The sequence below is a fragment of the Pseudonaja textilis genome, chromosome 8, assembly GCF_049901715.1.
Source record: "Pseudonaja textilis isolate UNSWEBS1 chromosome 8, rPseTex1.2, whole genome shotgun sequence".
NCBI classification, from domain to species: domain Eukaryota; kingdom Metazoa; phylum Chordata; class Lepidosauria; order Squamata; family Elapidae; genus Pseudonaja; species Pseudonaja textilis.
Window position 1 is genome coordinate 30107215 of NC_141997.1, and position 27766 is coordinate 30134980.

Consider the following 27766-nt stretch of genomic DNA (forward strand, 5'->3'; position numbering starts at 1 on the left):
ATGGTTTTCCCCCTAAGGTGTGTTAGCCAACCCAATCCAGCTGTTGTGTATTACATTCATTTATTCTACAATCATTTCCTGTAGTTAGTTTTTTTATGATAGGCATTGACCCAAAACCAACCAAGTTAACAAAGCTGCTTTTTCAAGTAAAATAAAAAAACAAAACAAATATATTGTAGGTCATTAAGGCAATCAAGGTATACCAGGTTTTATGAACTAGAAAACTAAATTTTGCCACATGCAGATAAATGAAATCATATTGCTCTGAAAAGAGTACCTGTACATAAAATAAATCAGAACTATCTTGGTATTAAACCAGATAGTTATGAAACAGGTCATTGTGTCCTTAAAGTGTAATGTTACAAAACAAGGTCTATAGATTCAATAACTTCTTATATACCACTACTTACACAAAGATATTGGGTGGATAGTAAAATGTGCTGTTGGGCAGGTTGGATAAAACATGCTAATGCTGTTTGGAATTAATTGGAACAATTATTGAATTGGGTGGGTATTAAAATTAAAATGTGCTAATACTCTTTGGAGTTTAGGAACAGTTATTGGATTGAAACAATTTGCTGGTCCAAAACAAGAAATTGTTTCTGGTTCCTCAGAAACACAATAATTTGTCTTGCAAGCTATAGGGTATTGTTTAAGTACTGCAAGAGCTTGATTGTAGCCCATCATCAAAATAACCTCTTTTGAGGACCCAGACAGTTGCAGTTTTAGAAGGATGATAGTTTCCATGTTGTTACATAATTATTTGCCATGTGGAGAGACACAAAGACGACCTTGGAGAAACTATGTGGCAATAATTATATAAAAAAAACATCTTTTAAACCTGGAGAATGAAGAAACTATGGAAAAGAAATTCAAATTGTCTCTACCTTAACTCCCCGGCATATGAGGGAGGGAAGGGAAAATCCAACAGACTCTAAGAGTCGGTCAATTTATATCTATCAAATAAAATTCTAGCATTGTTATGAAATCTGTTTCCTCATTCTGACTACCTTGATCTGATAAGCAATATCAAATGAACTAGATCTTCAAAAAAAAAAAAAAGACCTCTAGGCAATATAACACAGAGTCATAAATCTATTTCTATTTTTGTCATATCAGCTCCTCTCCTTCACATGTTAGACATGGGATCATTTTCCTGCAGTGCTTCTAAGAGCAAGCAATGATCCCATTTTCATGTAATGGTTTAATGTTACATGGTTTAATATTACTTGCAGGAAGCCTTAGATTCACATATTACCTTTTTCTTCCCTATTACAATCAACAGAAAAAACCATTCCAGTTTTAAACTAAGCCATTTGATATTATGACTGAAAGAACAATGTAATGTTTAAAGCAAGCCAAAATTAACAAGCCTGATTTCTGTTTCTGGACCGTTTCAAGTTTATTAAGTTTTAATTGATACTAACCAACAGATGTCTTCCTGCTGAAGCCATGCCCTACCAAAATCTCACAAAATGCTCCTTTACACTGTGCAAATTATAGTTTAGCATTATGTTGGAACCAGACTACGATCAATGTTTGGTTTAAAATACAACAGATAAAGATTTTCTCTAAGCAAATTTATCTCCTGGTGAATACATGAATATATCTATATTGCTTTCTTGGCAACTATGAAAATGATTGGTCCTCATCTTTTTTTCTAAATGCTATCTTTTCTTTTTATTTTAACTTCTCAGTCTAGGTGCTCTATTTAAGTGTTTACCAGGTTCAGCCTTTTTCAGCTTTTTCAATTTCAGGCAGGATCAGGTAATCCTGTGGAAGATTGAAAATACACTAACAGTGCTTAATGGTTTTAGAGATGAATAGCAGCTTCATACTATCAATATTTTAACGAATTCCTAAAACTACTTAGCTGGGTAAATAAAAAAGCAGGACAAAATAGGGACAATAATTTGGGGAAATAGGTTTCAGAAAACATGATTTCAAGGATTCCTTGGTTTTGTGCAATATATATTACCAATCAACGCCTATTCACATCTGTTTGTATACATGAAGGCTCCCAGCATATAATCTCTGTAGCTAGAAAATGTATAATAAGAATGACCAATTGAACAGGCTCTCTTAAAAATTGGAACATATTCAATTTTCTTCCTAGATGAAGGGGAATGCACAAGATTCATTTCACTTGGAGATACATTTTCCTTGGGCTGACTTGAAACTCTAAACATCTGGAGAGGACAGGATCATAAAGTAGCATTTCAGAGAAGACATTTTGACAATATACTAAGCGGAGGTGGTATTCAGCCAGTTCTGACAGGTTCTGGAGAACCAGTAGTGAAAATTTTGAGTAGTTCGTAGAACTGGTAAATACCGCCTCTGGTTGGCCCCCATCTATTCTCTGCCTCCTGAGTCCCAGCTGATCGGCAGAATCTTCTTTTGTTGCCCTGCACAGAAGAACGGAGCTGGAAAGCAGGTTAGTGGGGTGGGGAGGGAATTGGGATTTATAGTATCCTTCCCCTGGAGTGGGGTGGGATTTACAGTATCCTTCCCCTGTCTCACCCACTGAGCCACGCCCACAGAATTGGTAGAAAAAAAACTGAATACTACCACTGATAGTAAAGTACAGCTTACCATTTTAAAAAAAATATTCTACATATATAAAAAAGCAAAAAAGCACTCATGCATCATCACAAAATCTCCAGAACCGAAAAGCCTACAAACGTGAAATTTGGCACGTATGTTCCTCTTGGCTTCTAGGTGCTCACTAAGAAAGGATTTTTTGAAATGACCATCAGAGCATTAGTATTTCTTATATTATTATTAACATGCTCTGAAGCTAAAGTGTGCTACTCCCTCTCCCCACCTGAAAAGAAATACGTTCCAAATGCAAAACACAAGCAGAGGACAGGAGTTTCAGTTTCAGTTTTAGTTTTATAGCAGCAAGCAGCTTTACTGCAGAACAGTTGAGCTAAGCCATACCCAGGCTCCTTGCTCACACAGCAAATACTGTTTCCGTTTCCAAACAGCCCTCAACTCTCCCACACACTGACAGGACGCTAGCCAGATGAATACCGATCGATGCTGGTAGGCAGAGGCACAATTCCCCCCCCCCACCTATTTTCCTCCCCCAAAACTTGCCCGATCATATAGTTTCATAGCAAAGCATGGGTACCCTGCTAGTTAAGAAATACACATTAGTCTCCAAATAGTTCTCCCTCCACAAAATCCTTAAGATCATTAGGAATGGGAGTTTGGGGGTCTAAGCAGGTATTAAAATCTAAATTATCTAACTGCAACCCTAGCTGAGAATAGAGAAAGGGTAGGTATGGCGGCATGCAAGAACATTACTGAACTGAAACTATGTTATGTTTTCTCTGCTTAGTAGATTACAAGGTCAGTGTGCACAGAGCAATTGTGTAGGGTTTTCCCCTGACCTGATTGCTAGTATCATTCTTTGCCTGAGGCCTATTAAACTCATTTTACAAAGTCTGGCCGGTCAACTATTGTATGTGAAAGAAGTTGAGAGGGACAATTTGTTCTCAGTTTAGTGCATGTTTGTCATCGAAGGACAATATCCAAGAATCTATATAAAAGAAACATGTCACAAATCAGTTAGGGGCTTTAAAAAAATGAAAAAGAAAGAAAAGTGGAAAACCATGTTGTTTCCTTTTCATTACCTGTCTATGATAATTGAGCATTTAATAGGTTGTATACATTTTTTATACTGAGTGTTTTTTTTGAAACACTATTACCACTAACTGTGTGCTAATATTTTTGCTCATATTGATTTTATTCCTGCTGCTTCCTTATTTTTTATTTATTTATTATTCTTAAATTATGGTCTGAATTTAAGCATAGCGTTGAGGGGGTAGCTGCATCATCATAATCAACAAAATAAATGTGGCATCCAAGCCATTCTAATTGTGTGTGTTTTAAACTCTCTTTTCACAAGAACAAAATCCATGTGTTCCTTCATTTAAGAAAACTGGCCAAATATATCTGTGCAGATTAACTCGAGTTCACCTTCATCTACAGGTTTTATTCTGCTTTTCGGAATCTAACTAACTTACACAGTACATTTTGTGTCAGCTGATTCAGGGTGAAGAGGCATATTATGATTACTGACCCTAAAAGGAAAATAAAAAGTAGCTATTTACTGTAGCATCTTTAAGTGATTAATGCATTTTGCACATAGCTTCTGCCAATATCCATCCACAGTCAATAATAAGGTAAGACAACCTTGCAAACCTTGCACAACAGTCATAGGTCAACAGGGTGAACAATAGTGGACTTAGGATACAGCCAGTGGAGGTATTCAAATAATTTAACACCCGGTCATCCAAGGTAAGGTTGGCTGTTGTGGGAGGCATGGCCCAACCTGACCCTGGGTGAACCAATTGTTAAACTACCCCACCCCCATCACGATGAAAGTGGATTGTGGGTGGTGCACTGCACCGCAATGAAGAAAATGGGCAACAGAGTGGCTGGAACGAGGGAAGGAGAAGGAGCAGGGAGAAGAAAGAGAGAAAGTGTCCTTCTCCTTCTTTTGTGCTGGCTGCTCCATTGCCTGTTTCTCCTTTGCAACACATGATCCACTTTGATAGCGGAGGTGGCGGGGTAATTTAACAACCGGTTCATGAGAACAGGTGAAAACCGGCTGAATTCCACCACTGGATACAGCCCTGAGGAGAACTTGTGCTCAAGAAAATGGTGTTAGGAATATTAGTCCCAACTCACACATACTGGGGCCTATCAGTGAGAAAATCAAGAATCCAGTTGCACAAAAGGAGTATTAAAACCTAAAAGGCCCAGTTTATCTACTAAATGCTGAGGAATAATTGTATTAAATGTCAAACTGAAGTCAACAAACAGCATTCACACATAAGTATTTATTTCCTCTAAGACCACCAAGCTCTGATGGAGAGCAGAGGAAATGGCATCTTCTGTGGAGAATATTCAGACGGTAAGCAGACTGAAGTGAGTCAAATGCTAAAGGGAAGCTGGATACAATAAAGTCCTTTAGCAGCCTTTCAATAATGAAATTTCATAATGACGGACATAAGTGCAACCAGACGATAAACATTAAGACTCACATTTGAAGACTTTTTGGGGATTGGCAAAATAATGGCAGTCTTAAAACACAATGGGACCACTGCCTGCTGCAATGAAAGATTGAAAATATATGTAAAAACACAAGCTAAATCATCTGTATACTCCCTAAGAACTGGCTCAGGGATATTATCCGGGCCTGCCACTTTCCAAATATTAACTTTCCACAATGTCCTCCAGACAGAGGTAACATCAAAGCTAAGTACTTGCTTATCGGGATGGGACACAGCTTTCCTTGCAGGGGAAGTATTTGATGCCTTGAATCTTCAAAAGAATGTGTTCAGTTCATTAAAAAAGTCTGGGTCACCATTACAACATAATGGAGCTACCTCATAGTCCAGGGATGTCAAACTCTCAGCCCACGAGCCAGATGCAAAGGAGAAAAAAGTCCCAACGCATCACGTGATGATGCGAGTTTGACACACTTGTTATAGTCTGTGTCTGCACTTGTGAACAAGAGAATACTTTTCTGATAGTGACTAGCTCAGATATCCTTCAGTTTGGGGTAATTTTCCCTTAATTTTGTAATACACTGTATTTCACATGATGATTTTTAAGTATCCTGACAAAGAAGTATGCAACATTTACAAGATTGTAGAAATCACAGGAAATCCATTCCTAGTGGATCTTTTTGATTTAGCTGAGAAAAACATTGATCAATCAGTTTATTGAACTTCACTGCAAAGAATTACTGAATACAATTAACTGCCACCATAGCATTGTTGACTAAAATTTATTCTCTTCAGAAGAAGATACAATGTGGTCTCAGAAATCTCAAACTTTTCCCCTTTCCAGCTGAGGAATTTTAGATGAGGTAATAAAAACCAGTATTTGGACTGGGTTAAGTAACTAGCCTACCTCTGACCAGGTCATTATGATGTTCAGAAACCTCAGTGCATCTCATCTGATCATCTTACAGATCAAGCTCTGATTTATTTCACTACCATAATTTAAATGTCAACTTTGAGAAAGTTTAAATTCCATTTCTGAAATTCATGAATAATAGACTGACAGCTGTAAACATTTTGCAGCATGTTCTGACAAAGAGTCATTTATTTTATGAACAGTGATGAAGTATAGCAATTTAAAAAAAATTAATACTTCAAAACTTTTGACAATATGCAATCAGCATTTTGTACTTGCTGAGTTACACATAGCAAACAGAAATGACTTGTCTCAGCAATTCTTTGGATTAGAAATAACCCATGAAGCAAAGAAAAACTATCAAATGCAGTGAGTATATCTTGAACTAGAAGTCTACCAAGAAAGCATCAGATAAACATTTATGATTATTCTTCCAGATCTTTTCTTAAACTCTCATCTAAGATATAAAAACTTCTCTGAACAAGCCTATATTTTTCAAATCACTTGTTTGGATTCGAAAATTTACTCTTTTACTTTTAAATCCACAAATGCAAGTAATAACCAAAAACAATGGCAATTTCTCTTAATAATCTGACCATCCTTTTATACCACTCTTTTATTTGCGGCTGCAGACATATACCATGGGGAAGAAGTATAAAAAATTAGGGAAGAATAGCTGCATAAACAGGAAGAGGGAGAGAGAGAGAGACAGAGACAAAGAGAAAGAAACTTTAAGGCTCTTCCTGAATAATTTGAAGCCAAAAAGCAAGCTTCCAGTTTATAATCTGGTAATCTTCATTCCACAATGAAAGTATTTCAGGTGTAATATTAATGGAAATAACCGTAAAAGAAATTGTCAAAGGACAATGAAAATGAAGTCTAGAGTTGTTGTTTTTTTTAATTGCACACCGTGATTGAGATTCTATTATCTAGTGGATGAAATTAATGCTAAATGGCCAAAATGCCAAGAGTGTAGCAGAATTCTCTTTTGATTGTTACTATAAAGCAGCTGTACTAATCTATTCATATTAGTTTCACCTGATTGCCTCTTTTAATGTAGGTTACCAATTGCTCTGAAATGAACAGACCAAATGCTTAATACTCTGAAGATCTGCTCTGGTATTTTTAACTTTTCAAGCCCCCTACATTTCTAATTCCTATTTGCCACAAAACATAAAGGACTCTTTGACTTATTTTAACAAACAAAGAAAAACCAATTTATTTTGCATCAACACTGGCCACATTCTTTAACAATTAGATTAAACAAGTCCCGTTTTAGGAGACTCTTCAAATATATATTTTTAAGAGATATCTCTAAAAGGGAATCTAGGAGAAGTTAGGATCCCACTCTGGATAGGATTTCAATGCCTTTCTGGGTGGATTTAATCCCTTTCTAAATTTAGTTATTATTTGGTAATGTTATTTTTCATTATATTGCATCATTTTATATTTTAATTCTTCTATTATAAGGATCGTAACCATCTCAGATTTCTGCTGGATTGGAGAACATATAAGCTCCCTAAATATACTGTACCCAATAATTATTTTTTTAAAAAATGAATTGCAACTACAAATATGGCCAACCCCCCCTCTCCCCACACACAGGGGTGGGCTGCTGGGGGTTTGCAGGGGTTCAGGAGAGCCCCTAGCTAAAATACTGTGCAGTTCGGAGAACCCTCAAATTCCACCCCTGGTTGGTCCCCCCCACCCCACCCCTCCCAGGAGTCCCCACACGGCTGGTTTTGGATGTATGTAAGTGCAGGGCGCACGCGGAGGTTCAAGGAGGGCAAAAAACAGGCCTCCCAGAAGTTCGGAAAGGCTGGAAATGGCCTCATTTCCTGCTTCCAGGGAGCCTCCGGAACCTGGGGAGGCAGTTTCGCCCTCCTGGAGGCTCGACGAAAGGCTCCGGAGCCTGGGGAGGGCAAAAATGCCCCCCCTGCCATGGTGCAGGAGGCTGACTAGGCCACGCCCATCATGGCCACACCCACCCAGCAACCGGGCAGAGAACCCTTTGCTAAAATTTTTGAAGCCCACCCCTGCCCATACATACAAGAATTCCAGCCTTATTGCTACAGAGAGCGTTTCTGCCCTCAACTTAAAGATGTCCTCCTGTCAGACTCCGTAGGAAGGGTCTGAATTTCATTATGGCTTCTCCGCAGCAGGGTCTGATCCATCCCCACCAGACTGAACTGGTTTGCTAAATGGCCTCCTTGGTCTCCATTGGGTTGAACAGAATGTATTAATAATGGCTAAGACCAATATTATCTACCAAAGTAAGGACTTTAGGGAAAAGAGATAAACAATAAAGAACTTAACGCAGGTAAGAAACAAATCCCATGGAGGCCTCTTATTACACATATCCTACGACAAGGAGAACAAAACTACCAGGTAACCCAAATGGTTTCTGTAAAGAGAGCAGCAATTAATGGAACAAGGGGTCCAACTTTTTTCTATACCTTGGGGGATATGATACCTCAGGATATGGTGATGCAAGCCCAAAGGCAACCCTTCCTAAAAATCAGCCAAGTCTACTCTACCATTTCCTACTACAATTTACAACCAAATTTTTCAGAGGTCAAATGGAGTGGAATGGATGGCAGATAGCACGCAGGCAAGACACGTAGAAGCCGGGCTGTCCTGGATAATCTACAGCATATACTGTAAAAGCCTAAAGAAAAACCCAGCCCCCTAAACATGCACAGAATTGCCCCCGCAGGAAAAAAAAGTGAATGGAGGAAAAGACTGGAGTTGGAGAGTAAACTTGGAAATCAAACATTTAGTTGGATAAAGTTATTCTGGTGAATTCTGCTGAGGAGCATAGGCTGTCTGCAGGTTCCTTTGTTATGCTGAAGAGTTATGCTGAAGAGAAGGGACAAAGCATACCGTAGCATTTCAGTATTGAGATTTTTATTTTATTTTATTTATTTATTTGATTTGTCAATTGTTTACAAGATAATAAGTATAAGTATATACATAGTTATGAATACATGAAATGGGTACATATAAGAAAAATAAAAGAAACAATAGGATAGGGACGGTAGGCACGTTGGTGCGCTTATGCACGCCCCCTACAGACCTCTTAGGAAAGGGGTGAAGTCAATAGTAGACATGATTTTCTCTATATAGACTGTACTGTTTTTCTTTAAAATAGACTGTATAGTTCTTTTTACCATTAACAGTGCATATTTACACAGACATAATTACAAAATGAATTAGGTATGGATCTGTTTGCAGGAGTGTTCTTCCTCCCCATATCTCTGATGAATTGGGGCAGATCTGTTTGCAAGGTTTTTCTTTTTCTCTCTATGCATATATATAAGGATTTATCAGGATTACAGTCTTTATTAACTAAATAATCATGAATGAACTGAATATGAATGTTATATGTGTAGCATGATCCTGAGAAAACTGAGTCATCATTTATTCACAGCTGTTTACAACTATCACCGGGAGAAATGTAAACTTTTATGACCTGAATGGTAAACTTTTATTGGCTGGATGGTAAACCTTTATTGTATTGAGCTGCTATCACTCTTTATTTTATTTCTATTTGATTTGATTTGTCAATCGCTTACAAGATAATAGGTATAAGTATAAACATGAGTAAGAATATAGGAAATAGGTACGAATAAATGGGGACAATAGGACAGGAGGCACGATGGTGCACTTATACACGCCCCTTACAGACCTCTTAGGAACTCAACTTTCTTGTATAGATTATAAATTGTCAGAGACTGCAATATTTTTATAGTTATAAACCTCTTCACTCTTATGAAGACTACTATCTTTGTATAATCATTACAATATATGTGTGTGTGTGTATGTGTGTGTTAATGTGTTAAAAACAAGTTATTTCATTTTTTTACTCTCAGCTGAGATTTTTTTTCAGCTAAGTTTTTGTTTTTCTTTTCAAATTTTATTCGTCTGTCATTTTTTAATACATCTGTGGATTACAAACTATATCAAGAGGACAACATCAACATTAGCCATAGAAGGGATTGAAAGGAGAACTTAGAACTCCTAGAACTAAGGTGAAATAATTCCCGACAGTGTAAACAATTAACCAGTGAAATGGCTTGATTTCAGAAGTTGTGGATGCTCTATCACTGGTTTTTGAGAAGGGATTGGACAGCCATTTGACCCAAATGGTAAAGGTCCTTTCAACTCTGTTACTATGTTATTCTAGAAGACTAACATTTCAGAATAGAAATTTCAGTTTAAATTTTCTTTTTTTAAAAAAAATCTTCTAAATTTTGTGGAATTTTGAAAATGAACTTCCATAATTTTTAAAATTTTGAAAACAAAACCCCTTTTAATGAGGAGGCCTGATAGCCCAGCTTAGAGGCGGCCCAGCAGCCCAGCTGGGTGGAGGCAGTGAGGAGGCTAGCTGAGCAATGGTGGAATGGTGCCAGGTGGCAACAGACCAACAGTAGACTAGCTGAGCAGCAGTGGTGTAGAACTAAACGGCAGAGGAGCGGAGTGCTTAGGGCAGTGATTGAGAGCAGTGTGGCAGACCAGCTGAGCAGCAGAGGCACAGAGCTAAGTATGACAGTATACCAGAGCAGGGGTCTCCAACCTTGGCAACTTTAAGACTAGCGGACTTCAACTCCCAGAGTTCCTCAGCCAGTTGGCTGAGGAACTCTGGGAGTTGAAGTCTGCTGGTCTTAAAGTTGCCAAGGTTGGAGATCCCTGTACCAGAGCATCTACAGCAACAGCTGAGTAGCAGCGAAGCAGAGTAAGTGCCCAAACCAGCCTATTGTACCTGGAAATACCGGCAGTTGCCAGTCAATCAAAGGGCAAGAAAGCAGGAGGGAAAGGATAAGTACAAAACACTTTTGGACATGGATGAGAGAGATAAACTTTCAATGCAGGGAGGAGGGGTTTAAGAGCATCTCCTAGAAAACAACCAGAGATTTCCAGCAAAAGGGTCAAGAACTTTTGTACATTTTATACATTTTCCTTCAAATTTTCATTTTTTAAAAAACTTTTTAAATTTCTTTTTTCAATTAAAAAGAATGGAAAACAGTTCATTTTAATTCTTTAGAAATTTTTATATTGTTCGGAGTCTAAGAGGAAATTTTAAAAAAAAATTATGGAAAAAGAGAGAGACTTTTTCCATATCAATCTTTTTTATTCGTATAATACTATAAAATATAAAAATACAAAAGCAAATAATAGGAAAAATAGGGGAGGGGAAAAGGAAGAGAAAAGTGCAGAAAAGAAGGAAAAAAGAAAGAAAAGGCATTGACTCCCGACCTTTACAAAGTCTTAGTAAAACCACCATTCGAATACTGCATCCACTTCCGGTCAACAAAATACGAAAAAGATGTTGAGACTGTGGAAAAATGCAGAGAAGAGCAACAGAAATGATTAGGGGGCTGGAGGCTGAAACATATGAAGAATGGTTGCAGGAATTGGGTAGGTCTACTCTAGTGAAAAGAAGAACTAGGGTGACATGATAGTAGTCTTCCAATATTTGAGGGGCTCCTACAAAGACGAGGGGGTCAAAGTATTTTCCAAAGCACCAAAAGATAAGGTAAGAAACAAGGGATGGAAACTAAGCAAAGAGAGAAACAACCTAGAGCCAAGGAGAAACAGAAGCTTCCAATCTTCATTGAGTGATCAGTTTTTTTGCATACATCCCTTGAAAATTTACAACTTTTCATTATGGGAATAGAGAGTATATTCTACTTAGATCAAGGCAATTCTTTTAGCATACAGTCCTTGGTATGCAGTCTTTCGAGGGAAAAAAAAAAAAAAAAACCAGAAGGATCCCTGGTCTGAGAAGAGCTGAAGATAAAAGAATGGGCCTGGAAAGGAGATAGTCGGAGAGCCAAATAGGAAGGAATTTCAGCAGGAAAAGAAGTAAAACCAATTAAACGGAGTGATCCTTTTTATAACTGCTCTTGTTTTGCAATTATGAGGATTGGCAGGAAACAAGTCAGGGATATGCCAGGATACAAGGATTGATAGAGCCACCCCCCCAAGACACACAGAAATGAATAGGACGTAAGTAATGAATATGGAATCTAACCGAAAGGAGTAAATTAATGCCAGTTTGCCTCTGGGAGCCTACCATCCAAACTAATTTCTGCTAAAGTGTTTGAAAGCAACTTAATACAGAATAGCATTTGTATTATTGCTTCTAATTTCAGAGACTATAGTTACATCAGCAGCAGCAGCAGCAAGGAAATAATGATCAGTCCTGTTATAACTTCAACTCACAGCAAATTAAGATTAAGATTGCTTGAATAGGAAAGAAACCCAAGGGCACTTTCAGCCCAGGCCCTTTTCTGCCCTTCGTCTGCTTGCAAAGGATTTTTAAGTTGGTTGCAAAACATGTTCATTCCTGAAAAGAGGCAGGGGACGGCATAAGCTTATCCAGTGGTTTCTTCCAGATGACTAAACAGGGTGCATAAAAATCAAAATTCACTTAATATCCACATTCCAAGCTAAAACAGGTCCAGGAATAACAAAATATTACCCACCCACCCTTCCTACAGGGAAAAATATGTTTTCCCTTCTCATTAAGCTATTGTGCAACTTCATCAGCAAGCCTGATCTTAATCACTCAAGTCAACTTCCAGTACAGCCATTTTCTCTGGGGAGCCTGAAAATGTAGTGATTGAAAGTTGCCCATGAAATCTATCACGAAACTACAAATTCAGATGGGGGAGGGGAATCAGATTAAGAAGAGGTTCAAGCCCCATGAAGATGTGAGCTCCATGACAGATGGAGTTGAACATAACGAAAGATTGTTATATGTTATGAGCCAAGCCACAACTGGCCCATTCTGGAGAGGATGATACAGTTCCAACAATATATAAAGGTAGAATTCTGATTTAAAATAACAAAACATGACCAAATGATGCCTTCCCAGCACAGATGTCTTCTCTGTATGCTTTGGGCTGTTCTGTGTGTGGTATTTATACGGTGGCTGTAGTGTGTAGCTTTTTAGACGTAGATTGGAGTGTTTCCAAATTACCTTTAAAGGCAGACCTACATGGAAATTCTATCAGTAGTCTGGCTGTAGCAAATGTATGTCAGCTGAATCCCTAATTTCAACGGATAGTTAGGACTGCAGAAAAAAACAATTGTAAACAACTGCCTTCCATTGGGAACCTGTATACTACATGAGCCCCCCCAAAAAGGGGGGGGGGAGCTGGGAAAATATCTACACATCCCGAACAGAAACTATTTCAACTTCTCCCCTTATTGCATGTCAAAACAACTGGACACAAAGGCAGTTTTTTCCCCATGCTATCACTCTGCTAAACAGCTAATTCCCACTGCACTATTTTAGGCATAAAGATATTTACCCATGTAATAGGGCTGTATGATATTACCCTTCTCATCTTATCATTTGTCTCATCTTTTCTACTACCTTCTCCTATTGGTATCTTATGATTTGTCACTTGTTGTTTATATTTTATGATTTATTATGATTGTATCTTATGATTTATGATCTATGACTTATCACTTGGTTGTTTTTATGTACACCGAGAGCTTATGCACTGGAGACAAATTCCTTGTGTGTTCAATCACACTTGGCCAATAAAAAATATTCCAACTCCAGCTCTAATATTCCAGTTCAGCTTTCTCCAGATAGGGCTGCAGTCAGTGAATTCATCCAACTCTGTAAAAGGCATTCCAGGAACAATGGACATACCTTCTGCTCCATAGAAAGCATCAAGCTTTCTTCCCCAAACCCCAAAAAGTTTCTTCCCCAAACCCCAAAAACTTTAACCTTAGACGGTCTACTATTGACCTCACCCCTTTCCTAAGAGGTCTGTAGGGGGCGTGCAGAAGCGCACCAATGTGCCTACCGTCCCTGTCCTATTGTTTCTTTTTTATTTTTATTTCTTTTATTTTTCTTATATGTATCTAAATATATAAAGCCTAAAAGTGTTCCTGAACCTTGACTCTCCATTAAATCTCTGCAGAAGCTAAAGGATTAGGGACAAGTCTTTTGTCCCTAATAAGCAACCACTCCATTTTTCAACAGCAAAGAAAAGATTAATCAAAATGAGTGAACTTTTTTTTTTAAAAAGCTACTTATAAGTTGTGAAAATGGAAAAAAGTAAACTTCCTTTAATTAGGACTACCATACTTGAAGCAATGATCTTCCAAGATTGCTCTATGTCATAAATAGGAAATTGCATAGTAAAAGCAGGAGGTGATGACACTCTTCATCATACCAAAAGTAAAAGTTATTACCTTGCCAGGCAAATATTGCATGATTAAAAAACCCACAACCGTTAAAAATTTTATCGCTTAGACATGCCATACAAGGTCCCTGAAGAAGATTATCGGGCACATAATGTTCAGTCTTTATATTTTCCCCAAGATTTCCAATACTAGACTCAGTATGTTTAAGTTTTCCTTACACTCTAAGGATCACTCACAAAATTTGGAAAAAAAATCCTAAGGTAAAGAAAATATGTGTTCCTTGTGTTATTTTTAATAACAAGTTAAAAATAAGGAATCATTTGAGGGGGGGGTGGGGGGGAGGAAAGAGAGAAACTTACAAAAAGAAGATTCACTTCCACTTAGTTTTAAACTTCTGTAGTATAACTTGTAGAGCAAGAATATAATAATGTTCTTTGGTCACTGCAATTATGGAACCCCTAGAGAAGGAATTAATTTTAACAATATCAAAGTTAAAAGACTAGCAAATTCACTTCCACTTAGTTGTACACTTCTGTATACCCGAACATGGTTTTCAAACAGTAAAAAAATACTGCTTTGTTGAAAAAGATCCTCTGAATTCTGGTTATTTTCATAGGCATAGTTATATATAATTAAATCATAATTCTGAAAAATGTAGTCATACAATCATAGTCTTTCTCATTCTCTAATCATTTCAAATCTTTGCAGACACTGAAAATGTTATTATCATTGCACATAAAACAACATAATTAAGATGTTCAGTTAATAAGTCGGAATACAATGAACATAACAATGTGTTTCTGAGTAGATAACTTTACAATGTATACAGTAATCAAAACAGCTGGCTCACAGTATTTGACTAAAATGGTATTTATAATGAACCAAAGGCTAGGCCTGTTTATGTATAAGGCTAGTCTATATGTACAGTATGCATATTCTGTAATGTCAGAGCCTGTCAGTTCTTGCTTTTTTTAGGATGCTGCCCTTATAGAAAGCAGAGGGATGCAGTGCTACAGACTGGAAGGCCTAAATGTACTTCGGTGTGTGCAAGACTCCTCCCATAGCTCCTCTCCTTAAAGCAGCTGAATCTTTTTCCAGCACTGCCTGGCTGCCCTCTGCAGCTTTTGTATCATGCACATGGCTAAGGCATCTTTGTGCCTTTTGCAATCCCTTGCAAAGCTGTACAGCCAAACAAACTAAAAAGCACAGGAACTCTAAAAGGAGAATCTACTTTAAAAAGTAACAAATAATATACAATGGTTAAATCAGAAAAGTTTAGTTTAAAAAAAACACACAACAAAAATGTAAAATTAAAACATCGTATACAAAATGAGGTTTTGGAAGAAAAACCTTATATTTTCTCCTGGATGCAAATATCTAGATTCTTTTGACTCTTATTCAGATGCTTCAGAAGTCAGAAGTGTGACTGTCCTTTGAAGGAGTGGACAGGGAAGGTGGCAATGTTCAGGATAAGTTTTTAATCTCTTTGTCTGCTATATACAAAGAACCAGTATATTCTGCCTCCTAGGATTAGGGTTTCTTTGATGCTTTTGGGACCACTCTGCCAGAAAGAACGGTTGGTAAAAAGTACTGGTGGGGTTTCTTTGCTGGGGAAGTGTCAAAATGTGAGTTTTTTTTTTTTTTAAATGTTTTCTCCCCCTTGTGCAAATAGATACGCTTTTCTTTCTCTTGCTCAGATGTCCTGGGAAACATCAGGATCAGTACAGTGTGAAAGAACAGCTGAGAAATTGTCAAGATGGGGCCCGAGGAGAAGAGCATACATTTCTCATCTCTAGGCAAGTGAGCATTATTCTGTCTCCTGCAGAGGCAACGGGACTTTCTGAAAGTCCAGTTGTCTCTTGAAAAAGCACCTTTGGGACAACAATGGCCTGAGTGACTGAGAATCTCCATAGATGTCTCCTGCATAGGTAGTTTGGAAGACAATAGGGTCAATGTCTGGATCAGGGGTGTCAAACTCAATTTTCTTGAGGGCAGCATCAGGGTTGTGTTTAACATCAGGGGGGCGGGGGTGGCCAGCTCAACATCACTTGTGTTGGGGACGCCTGTGTGGCCTGAGCACTCTGGCTCCCGAGCTCCATTTTCAGCTACGACAGCCTCCTGCAACCCTCTGCCAGTGAAAACAGAGCTCGGGAGGGCCCCCCACAGCCATCGCAAGCTCTGTTTTCAGCTGTGACAGATTCCTGCAACTCTGCCCATCTGAGCTCTGTTTTCATTGGTAGAGGCACTGTGGGCAGGTCCTTCGTTGTTTCCAGGGCAGCCCTGCAGGCCAGATCTAAGTACCCCATGGGCCGGATCCAGAACCCAGGCCTTAAGTTTAACACCCTTGGTCTAGATGGCAAGAATGGGATGTAGGAGGAGAAGACTGGGAACCCCACTGCTTCCAGAGAAATGGCTGAGAGAAGCTGAGAGGATTGCTGTGAAAGACTTGAAGGGAAGCTCTGATTGGATAATCCCAAGTAAAGCTTATTTGGAAACTGAAAGAGGGACTTGCTTTGGAACAGCAAATTCATTCAAATGGCTTTTTCCGCTGGAACTATTGCAGACAACATACCGTGCTGCACCTTCACTTCCACATATATTGCATGTGGGGGCTCTGATATGACTTCCCCATGGGGCCAGCTTCCTGGACATGGGCGGCCGCAAGCTTTCACTTTGTCTGTCCTATATAGTAATTAAGAGCTATATTTCTAGTTAGCCTATCAGTGCAACTGGGAACTCAGCTCCCAGTTGCTCAGTTTTTTCTATGAGAGGTGAAGGCTTTTAAGAGGTGTAATGGCATGACTGAAAATTTTGTTTATTCTTTCTTATTCTTATTTTTTTTTAACCGCAGCCTACCTACCCTAACTCTATGGCAGTGGTTCTCAACCTTTTTTTTCACCATAGATACCCTTTAGATACCTTTTGTAGCCATGGAAATGGTCACCGACTCTCAAGACTTAAATCATAACATTTCTTCAGGACTTTTTGGACCCCCTGTGGTGACTTTGCAACCCCACCAAGGGTCTGTGGACCACAGGTTGAGAACCACTACTCTGTGGTACTGTAGTTCACGATACTAATCTGCTTAAGTTGCCTCCACCAGTTCACTAAGAATATTGCCAATAAGCCACAACTCCAACACAATTGAAGTCTTGCTGCCACTTGATGAGTGATCTCTTTTCTAGCAGCCGTCATGTTTGTCTACTGATTGTATTAATCCTCCTGACACCCCCAAAGTCCTAGCAATCAGAGGAACAAACTACATATACACACGGAAACAAATCAATGGTTCTTCTTCTTCTTAAATCTAGACCAGAAAAGGCCACATTTTGCCAGTAAGCCAAAGTGAGAGTTCTACCTGCCACCTACAAATAGGTTTGTCAAGCAGCTATGCCAACCCCCAGTATACAAGAAAAGTAAGAGATCAGTAATCAGAAATAACAATGTGCAACACCTTACAAGGACAAATCAACTAACATTCTTCACAGTAATTCAGAAAAACAAGTGGAAAACTAAAGAGATTTTTTTTGAAAGATTGTATTTTAAAATTGGAATCAGTTATATTCATTGGTCCAGCTAACATCTGCATAGGCTATTTGTTAGATAATTTGGACACTGAATGATATAGTCATTTCTTCATCTTTACTATCTCTGCCTTCAGAAAGCTACAGGAGAGCATCTTAAAATTATTGTGGGATATAGTTGAAACCTGACAGAATTAATTTTTTCTAGTCAATTTACAGTCCCTGAAATTTTCATTCTATACTAGCAAAATAAGAAGTTCCTTTAGGAGCTTTGAATTTTCCTCATTATAACTTACAGACACATTTTTTAAACATTCAAGCTCAAAGCTTAAACAGCTGAAATGAGTAGATTTGCCCTCAAATCTCAAATCAAAAACTCACAGCAAATCATGACATTTTAAAATACTGAATCTCAATCAGATTATATCAATTCTGATTTACACAGGTCATACATAATATTGGTCACTGTCTCTGTAATCTGATCCCACTTCATCAGGGACAGTACTTGTATTTTCTACTCACGTATGTTACTTTCTCTTCCATCAATTTCAGCTGTGTTTTTAAGGAAAATGTTAACTTATTAACTTTAATGCTCATGACAGTGTCACTAGAATGTATTTTAAGGGCTAAATTAGACACGACATTTCCAAACTGCAATAGAATATTGCAGTCACCTAGAATAGGTTTTGTCACCTTCATAGAAGGTGAAAATAAAGCCGGGAGGGAAACGATTAAAAACCAACCACCTATGGTCTCCATTCTTGGACAACGCTGCATTCTATAGCTGCTAGTGCTTTACTTTGAGAGAAAGTAACATCAACAAAAAGTTTCTACTACTAAGATGACCTAAAATTTGGAAATTAGAGTTGAATTGCACAGACTTAACTATGTATTCAATAATCAATTTTCATTTTGAATTATGAGGAAAATATACCAAAGGGGGAGGGATACCTAATTTGTGCTCCTTCCTAGTATATTAACACCCTATCTGCTCACAGTAGCTTCTACAAACTTCATAAGCATTTTCAAATAGGCATTGGAAATAGATTATAATCCGATAGACATACCTATCTCATTAAAACCGCTGTAGCCCAGCTCCTGCCTGCTTAACCCCAATTCTTCAAGGTCCAAACACTCAAATCCTGGTGGACACTGGTAACCTTCTTCTGATGCTTTTGAACAATGTGTGTCTGGGATTGCCAAATTATTCCAGGTTATGTTTCTATTGGGACGACAAGGAAATCAGTTAGTCAGATTGAATGCTATCTGGGCAATCTTGTTCTTTCTGCAGAGTACAAAGAGAAGGAAAGACTATCTGGTTAGCTTCCACCTTTACCTCCTTGAATATCCAAATTCATTGCCTGCACAGAAATAACAATCCTGTATAAAAATTAGGTGCCAGGGAGTAACTGAAGAATAATGGATAGCGACAGAGTTATCAACTGAAGAAGGGCTTTCTGATTTCCTGGGAACTGGGAACAATATGAACACTCTTTATCAAATTCACACATCATCTTTAAATGGAATAAAGGCTCAAGAAAATGGGAAAAGGACTTGAAAGGATTGAAAGGATGTATTCTTCAACAAATTAAGATCTACTGTAGGGCACTCCAATGAAGGAGAGTGAGGAAAAATGGGGAAAAAGCTATTAATATAAGTTATGTATACATTCAAAAGCTAAACGATAAAAAGGGACAAGTGATTTACTTGAAAAGATACCTTCTATCTTTAAATAAGTTATTTTGGAGTAACCGTATTTATTTTCCCTCTCCATCTGAGGAACTAAGAGCAATTGGACTAAATTAATTCAGCCTGTAGAAAATAATAGTAGATTTAGGACGATTCACCTAAGACCATGGAGGGAAGACTATAAAATAAAAAGATACCTTATAGAATTGAAATGTCTTGGCCATCATTTATTGTAATCTCATTCTTTATTTAATATGTGGGTTGTAGAAAATAATATACGCTTGGTTTTAAATACTTAAGGGAAAAAACAGCAGGTAGAAAGAACAGTAGGAATTTTGGGAAGTGCTTGTTCTGCTGCTTCTTTAGGGCACCAAATTAGGGAAAGCTGGAATAAAGTATTGGATGGAGACTCTAGAGACCTCAATTCAAATTCTTATTTGCAATGAAATTAATGGGCAATCTTGGCCTAGCCATTCACTTCCAATTTATTGTGAAGATAAAACAAAGGAAAAGATCTTTAGCAAAATGCATACCATATTATAAAAGAAAGCGGGGAGAAGCTATCTTACTATCAAGTGAATGTCATAGTTATGCTAGGATCCAATAAGCATATTGGAATTAATTTCCAGATTAATCCTGGAGCTGAAATTCTGTCAATATGGATCTGATAAAGGAACTAATATAGAAAATCAGAAGTCTAGCTCACTGTGGCATTAGTTATTGAATACATTAAAATGCTACTTTTAAAAGTCTTTCTTCCTTAACGTGCATTGCTCCTCCACAGAGATTAAACAAATATGAACAAGCAAGCAGCAAATACAAATAAATCATGGTGAAGCCCTCAAAACAGCAACAAAATGTTGTGTATTGGAAAGTGAGAAGACGAGCCAGAGAGACAACACTATAATGCAAATAGACAAATAACTGCCTCAGAAGAAATGTAACCAGCCAAGTGATAAAGCAAGAGGATGAGTATGAATATGTAGAATTCTCTTCGAGGGAAAGGAAGGAGCCTAAAAACAATGAGGTAAGATTAAGAGAAGCATCACAGAAAATATAGCACTCAGTTGTATGTTTGCTTTTGAAAATCTTGTTGTAAAACAATGAGTTCAATTGTGCCGAACTTATTAAACATACAGTTAAACTAAAGTAGTCTGTTTATGTTTGTTTTAACATTGAACATTTCACCACTGCAAATATCTTGCTATGCTTGGGAAATCCAAGGGTAAGAATAGCCTACTTGGAGTCAAAACTATAGAAGCTGAATCAAGCAGTGTGAACTTTCATATAAGTAGTCCTCAACTTACAGTCAGAACTTCTGTTGCTAAGCAAGGCAGTGGTCAATTGATTCATGCTGGATTTTGTCACAGCTAGCACTGTAGTTCTTAACTGAATCACACTGTTATTGAGCAAATCTGGCTTCTCCCATTTGATTTTGCTTCTCAGAAACCAGCTGGGAAGGTCACAAATGGTAATCAGATGACCCCGGGATGCTGCAACCATTGTAAACACATAAGATTTTCAAGTGCACAAATTTTGATCATGTGATTATAATGATTGTAAGTATCAGGATTGATTGTTAAGTCACTTTTTTCCAGTGCCTGATAGCTTTGGATGGTCAATAAACAAATGGCTGTAAGTCAAGGGCTACTTGTATGCATCTCCCATTTATTCATTTTAGATAATGCATGCACTATTTTCTCAACAGAATAGTTCAATCAATCAAATGTTTATTACAGACTTCATAACAGGTATTTCAGGCTGTTTTTAAACTTCAAACAGTAAAGTAAAATGCTAACGAAATATGAAGAATATATGAGGAACAGTTGCAGGAACTGGGTATGTCTAGTCTAATGAAAAGAAGGACATGATAGCAGTGCTCCAATATCTCAGGGGACGCCACAAAGAAGAGGGAGTCAAGCTATTCTCCAAAGCACCTGAGGGCAGGACAAGAAGCAATGGGTGGAAACTAATCAAGGAGAGAAGCAACATAGAACTAAGGAGAAATTTCCTGGCAGTTAGAACAATTCATCAGTGGGACAACTTCCCTCTAGAAGTTGTGAATGCGCCAACACTGGAAGTGTTTAAAAAGTGGTGTAGGATTTCCTGCCTAAGCAGGGGGTTCGATGAGAAGACCTCTAAGGTCCCTTCCAACTCTGTTATTCTACTCTATTCCTATTTCTATTCTATTCTATTCTATTCTATTCTATTCTATTCTATTCCTATTCTATTCTATTCTATTCTATTCTATTCTATTCTATTCTATTCCTATTCTATTCTAAATACAGATACCAAAAAGAAAGAATACCTTCTATTAGCAGTACTTTAAAACATCATTAAAAACAGCTGCATTTGACATATAAGGTTTAACTAACTAAAATGAAGAATATTGTTTCTGTTTTTGTTTCTCTTCTAGCCCTTTATAATTTAGTTGACCCTTTTCTCATTTTTGTACAAATTTTCTAGGAATTCCACAACACGTTCTATCTGTCTACAACATTGACTTTGATAAAATTATTCATGCAGAATACATTTCCTAAGGGCCCTGGAAACTTAACGGCAACACTGTCAGGCACTGTTTTATATGCTTAGAGCAATCTGACAACTATGTTTCATGGGAAATTAGAACATATTGTTCCCAAGTTCCCTGTTGGAAGATCACATAGCACTGAAAGTTCTTAAAAAATGTGTGTTGCTAAAGTATCAAATCTCACAGAAACACTTTCACATTTCAAGGTCTCATCATCAAGACCAATTATCAAATACAAAATAAGATAGGGAATAATCCTTTAGAAAGAGAGATAAAGGGAGACACACAGAAAAATCCTGATTGAGACTTACCCTGGTTTTGTATCATTTGTTACGCAATGATATGTGAAAGGTCCAAACATCTGAACCCCTAAAATTCCATACAGAAGCAGAAAGAACAGAAGGAAAATGGAAACACTCCAAATTTGTTCACCTGAACGCCTAGTTAAAGAAAAGAAAGTGAGAATGAAAGTGATACGCATTAAATGTATATACAATAAGGAAAAAGGACAAAATTTCCAAGACTTCAGATCCATCAGAAAAGGCTTTGCAGGTATAGATTAATCACCTGTTTTATCCAGTGAGAATGAGAAAAATATGGGGTGTTTCTTTTGTTCTAAATACTGATTTGAACTACATTGGACTGTAATTTAGAACAATTTGTATGATGTTTGTCAGATGTGTACCTCCCTAACTTATTTTTACAATCTTATGTATGTATATATTAACAAAAGCATGTCCAAGGAATTAATAGCTATGACAACCCTAAACTTGGTTATTTATTGAAAACCCACAGAACTGATGCTATTCACCAGGGCTGTCAAACTCCCAGCCCATGGGCTGGATGCATAACGCACTGGCCACACCCACACCTGGTTTAGCGAAGGGGAAAAAAATCCCGATACGTCAAGTGATGAAGCCATGACGTGAGTTTGATACCCCTGATGTACACTATGTTGAGAAACCAATCAGGCCTTTGGCAAATTTCTAAAATGCTTGGTTTTCCTTCTCAGAGAACAGAGAACTTGCATAAGTCTGGAAGTTCCCCAATCATTCACCCATATTGCAAAGATAAATAATGTAAGCAGAGATCTGGGATAATAGGAAACTGAATGCAAGTCTCTCACTCACAATATATTTTTTTATACAGCTGTGCCTAAAAAGTTACCAAAGCTACACTTTAAAATCAAAGGCAAAGAACAGACTTACTTTAAAATGTTGGTTATCCTGGTTCTTGGTAATTCAAAGCGAAAATAAATTCGGAATGCTCGAATCATAATAAGCGGCCGTGGGATCCTTAACATGCCCCAAGGAGACATTTGATCCACTATCTCAGCGATTTCAAAAACCTAGGAAGAAAAGAAATACCTTTTTCTCTCTGATGTTTCCTAATCGGGCCAGTCTTCTTCTGCTAGTTTTAAATTATTATTTCTGCAAAACACTATTATTTCCAGGAACGACGTACTTCCATTGCTAACTTTCAGTGTTTTTGGTTTTGTTCAACTGAAAATTTCCATGCTTCTCAAAAAGTTGCCTTTGCAACTGATTATCCTGCAGGCTCAAACATCAATCATCTCATTCAACAATAGGAATGAACCTTGAATATATTGATCTAAAACAACCCCATGCTGGTTAACTGGAGTAGTCAAACAGAAGGTACAGGATGTCTTTGCTGATATATGGTGCTCCCATGATAGAATTGCTCTAGGCTAAACTGAAGAGGAAGAGTTCTATGTGGAGAGCAAGCTATGGTAGGCTGCCAAATCAAATAATGGTAACAAGCTCTAGTGCACACACCTACCACAAAATTCAATTTCTTTTTAAACACTGAAAGGAGAACGAGTCATTTAAATGTGGAATGCAACGTGTAAATGCATAACACACCTCTGGTGTTGTTATCAATTATTCTGGTGGGAGCATTTCATTAGATGTATATATTTATATACAAATAAATCTCTTTTTTTTTTGAACCATGTAAGGTTTTGTCTAATAAGAATTTTTTATCTGAAAGCCTTATGCAGACTAATAACAGAACTTTTCTCTTTTAGTTTTGTGTAGTTCAGATAGTGTCCAAGCAAGAGTACTCAAAAGTATACAATTTATCTAATTGGTACATCTCTTAAAAAGTTAGTAGTCAACACTGATCTAGGTGGTTTTTAAAAAAGCATTACATTTCAATTTAGTAGTAGCTTGATTGCCCAACTGACTTCACTCTAATGGGTTTCAGTAGCGCAATGAAAGGAGATGGGAGATGCTCTAGAAAGACCCAGGTTTATTAAGCAAAGTTGGCTCTGCACCACTTCATAGGTTACACCAGTTGTGCTTCTCCTAGATCAAATGATCTTTCAGATACTCATGGCATGGGCACCTCGCAGCCTAATTACTATAAGACACTCTACGTGAGACTGCCCTTAAAGAGCACCCAGAAGCTCCAACTGTTCCAGAACGCAGTGGTGTCAACAGTGATGATCATGCCTTGCTATGTCCATGTAGCATTTCTGCTTTGGGAGCTATACTAGCAATAGCATTTAGACTTATATACCACGGTTTAGAGTCAGCATATTGCCCCCAACAGTCTGGCTCCTCATTTTACCAACCTCGGAAGGATGGAAGGCTGAGTCAACCTTGAGCTGGTGAGATTCAAACTACTGGCAATCAGCAATCAGCAGAATTAGCATGCAGTACTGTATTCTAACCACTGTGCCGCCACGGTTCTCAAGTTGCCAATTTGCTTCCAAAGTGATCATGATCATGACCAGGGTGAGGATTTCTATGAAACGTCATATTTTTTCAGGAACCTTTGTTTGAATTTATAACTAAGTTAACACATGTTTTAGAGTAATCTGGTGAGAATTAGGGGCTTTTTATTTCGCTTGAAAAGTCATGCTTCGACTTTTTAACGTTATCTCAAAATTTCTGCTTAATTTTGTAACAAATGCTGTGTTTTTGTTATATTTTGATTGTTAGCAACCCTCTTGATAAGTCAGCAAAGAAAGTGAGAATTTGCCTGTTCTCAGGGAGATCTCTCCCTCCCTCTCTCTCTCTCTCTCTCTCTCTGTGTGTGTGTGTGTGTGTGACAGAGACAGAGAGACAGAGACAGAGAGAGACAGAGGGGAGGGGGAGAGACTTCTCCCTGAGAAGGCGTGAAAAAAAGGAGGTAATTCGCCTTAAGTGTGTGTTTGTTTGAGGTGATGAAGTCATGTTTGAGCTGCAATCTGATTTCAACATGCCTAAAAGCAGATGTTCAGTGAGTGTGAAATTATGATCTTGTTTAAGAATTTGGGGAGCAGATCTTCAGTAGCAATGGTGATATTTTGTTTCCTAAATTGTGTGAAATTACGGTATTGCCCCAGAAGTGTTTTATTATTCAACAACATTGGGACACCGGGAAACACAAGACTTGTTTAGCAAGATTTACCTTCACTTAGAACAGGCAGCGTCTCCTTTTTGAGAGTGCTTCTTCAACCGCAGGTTCATCATTGATGAATCATCAAATACACAGTCAGAATTTTGTAAGGGTCTCTGTGCAATGATGGTTACTTCAAATATTACCTTAAGGAAATTAGGTAATGGTAGCTCCAGGCATTTTTTTTTTTTTTGGAGAACTACACCAGTCCTCTGATTCCAAATGAATCAACTCTAAAGAAAATTATATTTCTGCCTGCTATGAAGATATGTTATGAAAGATAAGATTTTCTGTTGACAACAATAAGATCAGGGTTTCAATAGATGAAACAGAAGTTATGTAGCCAGTACTATTATTGGCACTCTGAAATGAACCAAGCCTGGTGATCTATTTCTTCTAACCTGAAATTCTGCAAAAAAAAAGTATCCAATTCCACTATTGCTGTGCCCTTTGAAACCAATTCTATGAAACTACTCCGGCTGGTGTAAAAAGGGGGAATATCCTTCTTTTTACAACACTTTGATATTGAGGTCTGCCGGCAGCCGGTGGAGACAGCAGAAGAATCAGACAGTGGGGAAGAACATGGACCAGTCCAGGAGTCTGGGGAGGATTCGGATGATGGTCCTGCGTTCGATGCAGAGATGGGACCAGGGCCATCTGGGTGTTATGTGCTGACTTCAGAGCCTCCAGAATCTGACAACAGCGAGGCAGCGAAACAAGGGGAGCCTGGAACAAAAGGGACGACTTGGGAATAATGCTTGGAGGTGATTGCCCCTCCCATAAGATATAAAGGAAATGCAAAGGGACAGGAACCTTTGCAGGAATCAACGTTGTTCACTCTGGTTGGTTTGAACCTGAAAGCTCCATGGTGAATTTGTGCTCCGTTTGGTTTTGAAAGACTAATTGGTACTTTAGTCATTGGCAGCACTTCTAGAAAGATAAAGGTGTGTTCTTATCAGACTTCTTCCGAAGGACTTTGGCAGACTTCCATGGGACTATTTATAACTGGTTGAGACTCATTAAGGGCTGTGAATGACAATAATTCACAGCCGTTGAACTAAAATAAAAGGGTTCTGGATTTAATGTGTGTTTGTTGGTGTCCCAGGAAACCTTGGTCAGAACATCTGATGCCACTCCATACATGATTGAAGCAGCCGAGGACTTAAATTTCTTTATCCAAAAATTATCCATATCACATGCCTTGCAGATGGTTTACAAGAGTCCCTGGAGCTATTCAAAACAACTATCCTGATTTAGATAATAGGGAAAAAATTCATTGCAGCTCCACATTGAACAAAAGTTCAAAGAAATTGGTCCTATTTTGGCTTTCCTTCCCCAACCTGTTGTGATACATTGGGGGATTTAGCTGGATGTATTATTTCACTCCTTGCATCTAATAGTTAAACAATTTGACTGTTGTGAATCTTCCTCCATCAAAATTGTCCAAGATTCCTTTTCTGAAACCTTGGCTGAAAACTTAACCTATCTAGGATTTAACTTCAGTGGATTATCAAGAGCAATCACCCACCTTGAAACTGTAGGAATGGATTTAGTGATCCACTGAACATTATAAAATAAGTTGAGGATAATGTAAAGCAAGTAAAGAGAACATTAGTGATAAACTGCAGAGGGTGCTGCAATCTAATCTGGGTTGCAATAATTCAACACTTTGCAGAATAAGTAGTGTTCTAAATGAACTCAAAGCAAGAGGTGAATACTTTGAGCCAGAATTTTCTCCAAATGACTTTGCTTTTTTCAAATTTGATCCTATAATTTCCTGTGATGTAGAACAGAGTTTCTCTAGATACAAGAACATACTGGTGGACAACAGAAGGAATTTTGAGTTTGATAACCACAAGATGCACATGGTTATCCAATGCAACTCTGCTGTTAATGAAAACTATTCCAGAGATGACCATTTTATTCTCAAAATGGTCATTTGATTCCTTCAATTGTAGCACTAGAAGTGAAGAATAAACCTTTGTGTGTGTGTGTGTGTGTGTGTGTGTGTGTGTAATTACAGATTTTCAAAAATCTAGTGCTAATTTCAGAAAAATTGTGAAGTCATATTTTGCTTTATAAGTCATTTTTTGGGCTTAATTGGTCATATTGAAATAATTTTAAAGTCATAAAGTACATATTTCTAAAACTTTAGGTCACAGAAATCCTCGCCCTAATCAGGACCTATACACCCTACATCGCCTAGGGGCCACCAGTCTTTCATGCCCAGGTGATTCAATCTTACAGGACTGATGAACTCTGGGCTCCTTTAAGTAAGCAATGTCATCTACCAGGATTCCGGAAGTGTGCTTTCTGTGTAGGAGCCTCTCTCCTCCAGAATTAGGTTCCTCCCAGGGGTGGGCTTCAAAAATGTTAGCAAGCAGTTTTCTGCCCGGTTGCTGGATGGGTGTGGCCATGGTGGGCATGGCCTAGTAGACCTCCTGCACCATAGCAGGGGGAGGGGTGTTTTTGCTCTCCCCGGGCTCCGGAGGCTTTCCTAGAGCCTCTGGGAAAG

The 27766-nt window shown here is 38.0% G+C and overlaps 1 protein-coding gene across 4 annotated transcripts in view; it reads right to left on the reverse strand.

Moving 5' to 3' along the window:
• Positions 1–27766, reverse strand: part of NALCN (sodium leak channel, non-selective) — a 222852-nt gene that overhangs the window by 138237 nt on the left and 56849 nt on the right. For all 4 annotated transcript variants that reach the window (XM_087937920.1, XM_087937918.1, XM_026708401.2 and 1 more), the window contains 3 exons: positions 23055–23194; positions 22158–22286; positions 18695–18849 (listed from right to left, as the gene is read on the reverse strand). In XM_087937920.1, coding sequence (XP_087794046.1) covers positions 18695–18849; positions 22158–22286; positions 23055–23194 — 424 coding nt within the window. The remainder of the gene's footprint in view (positions 1–18694; positions 18850–22157; positions 22287–23054; positions 23195–27766) is intronic.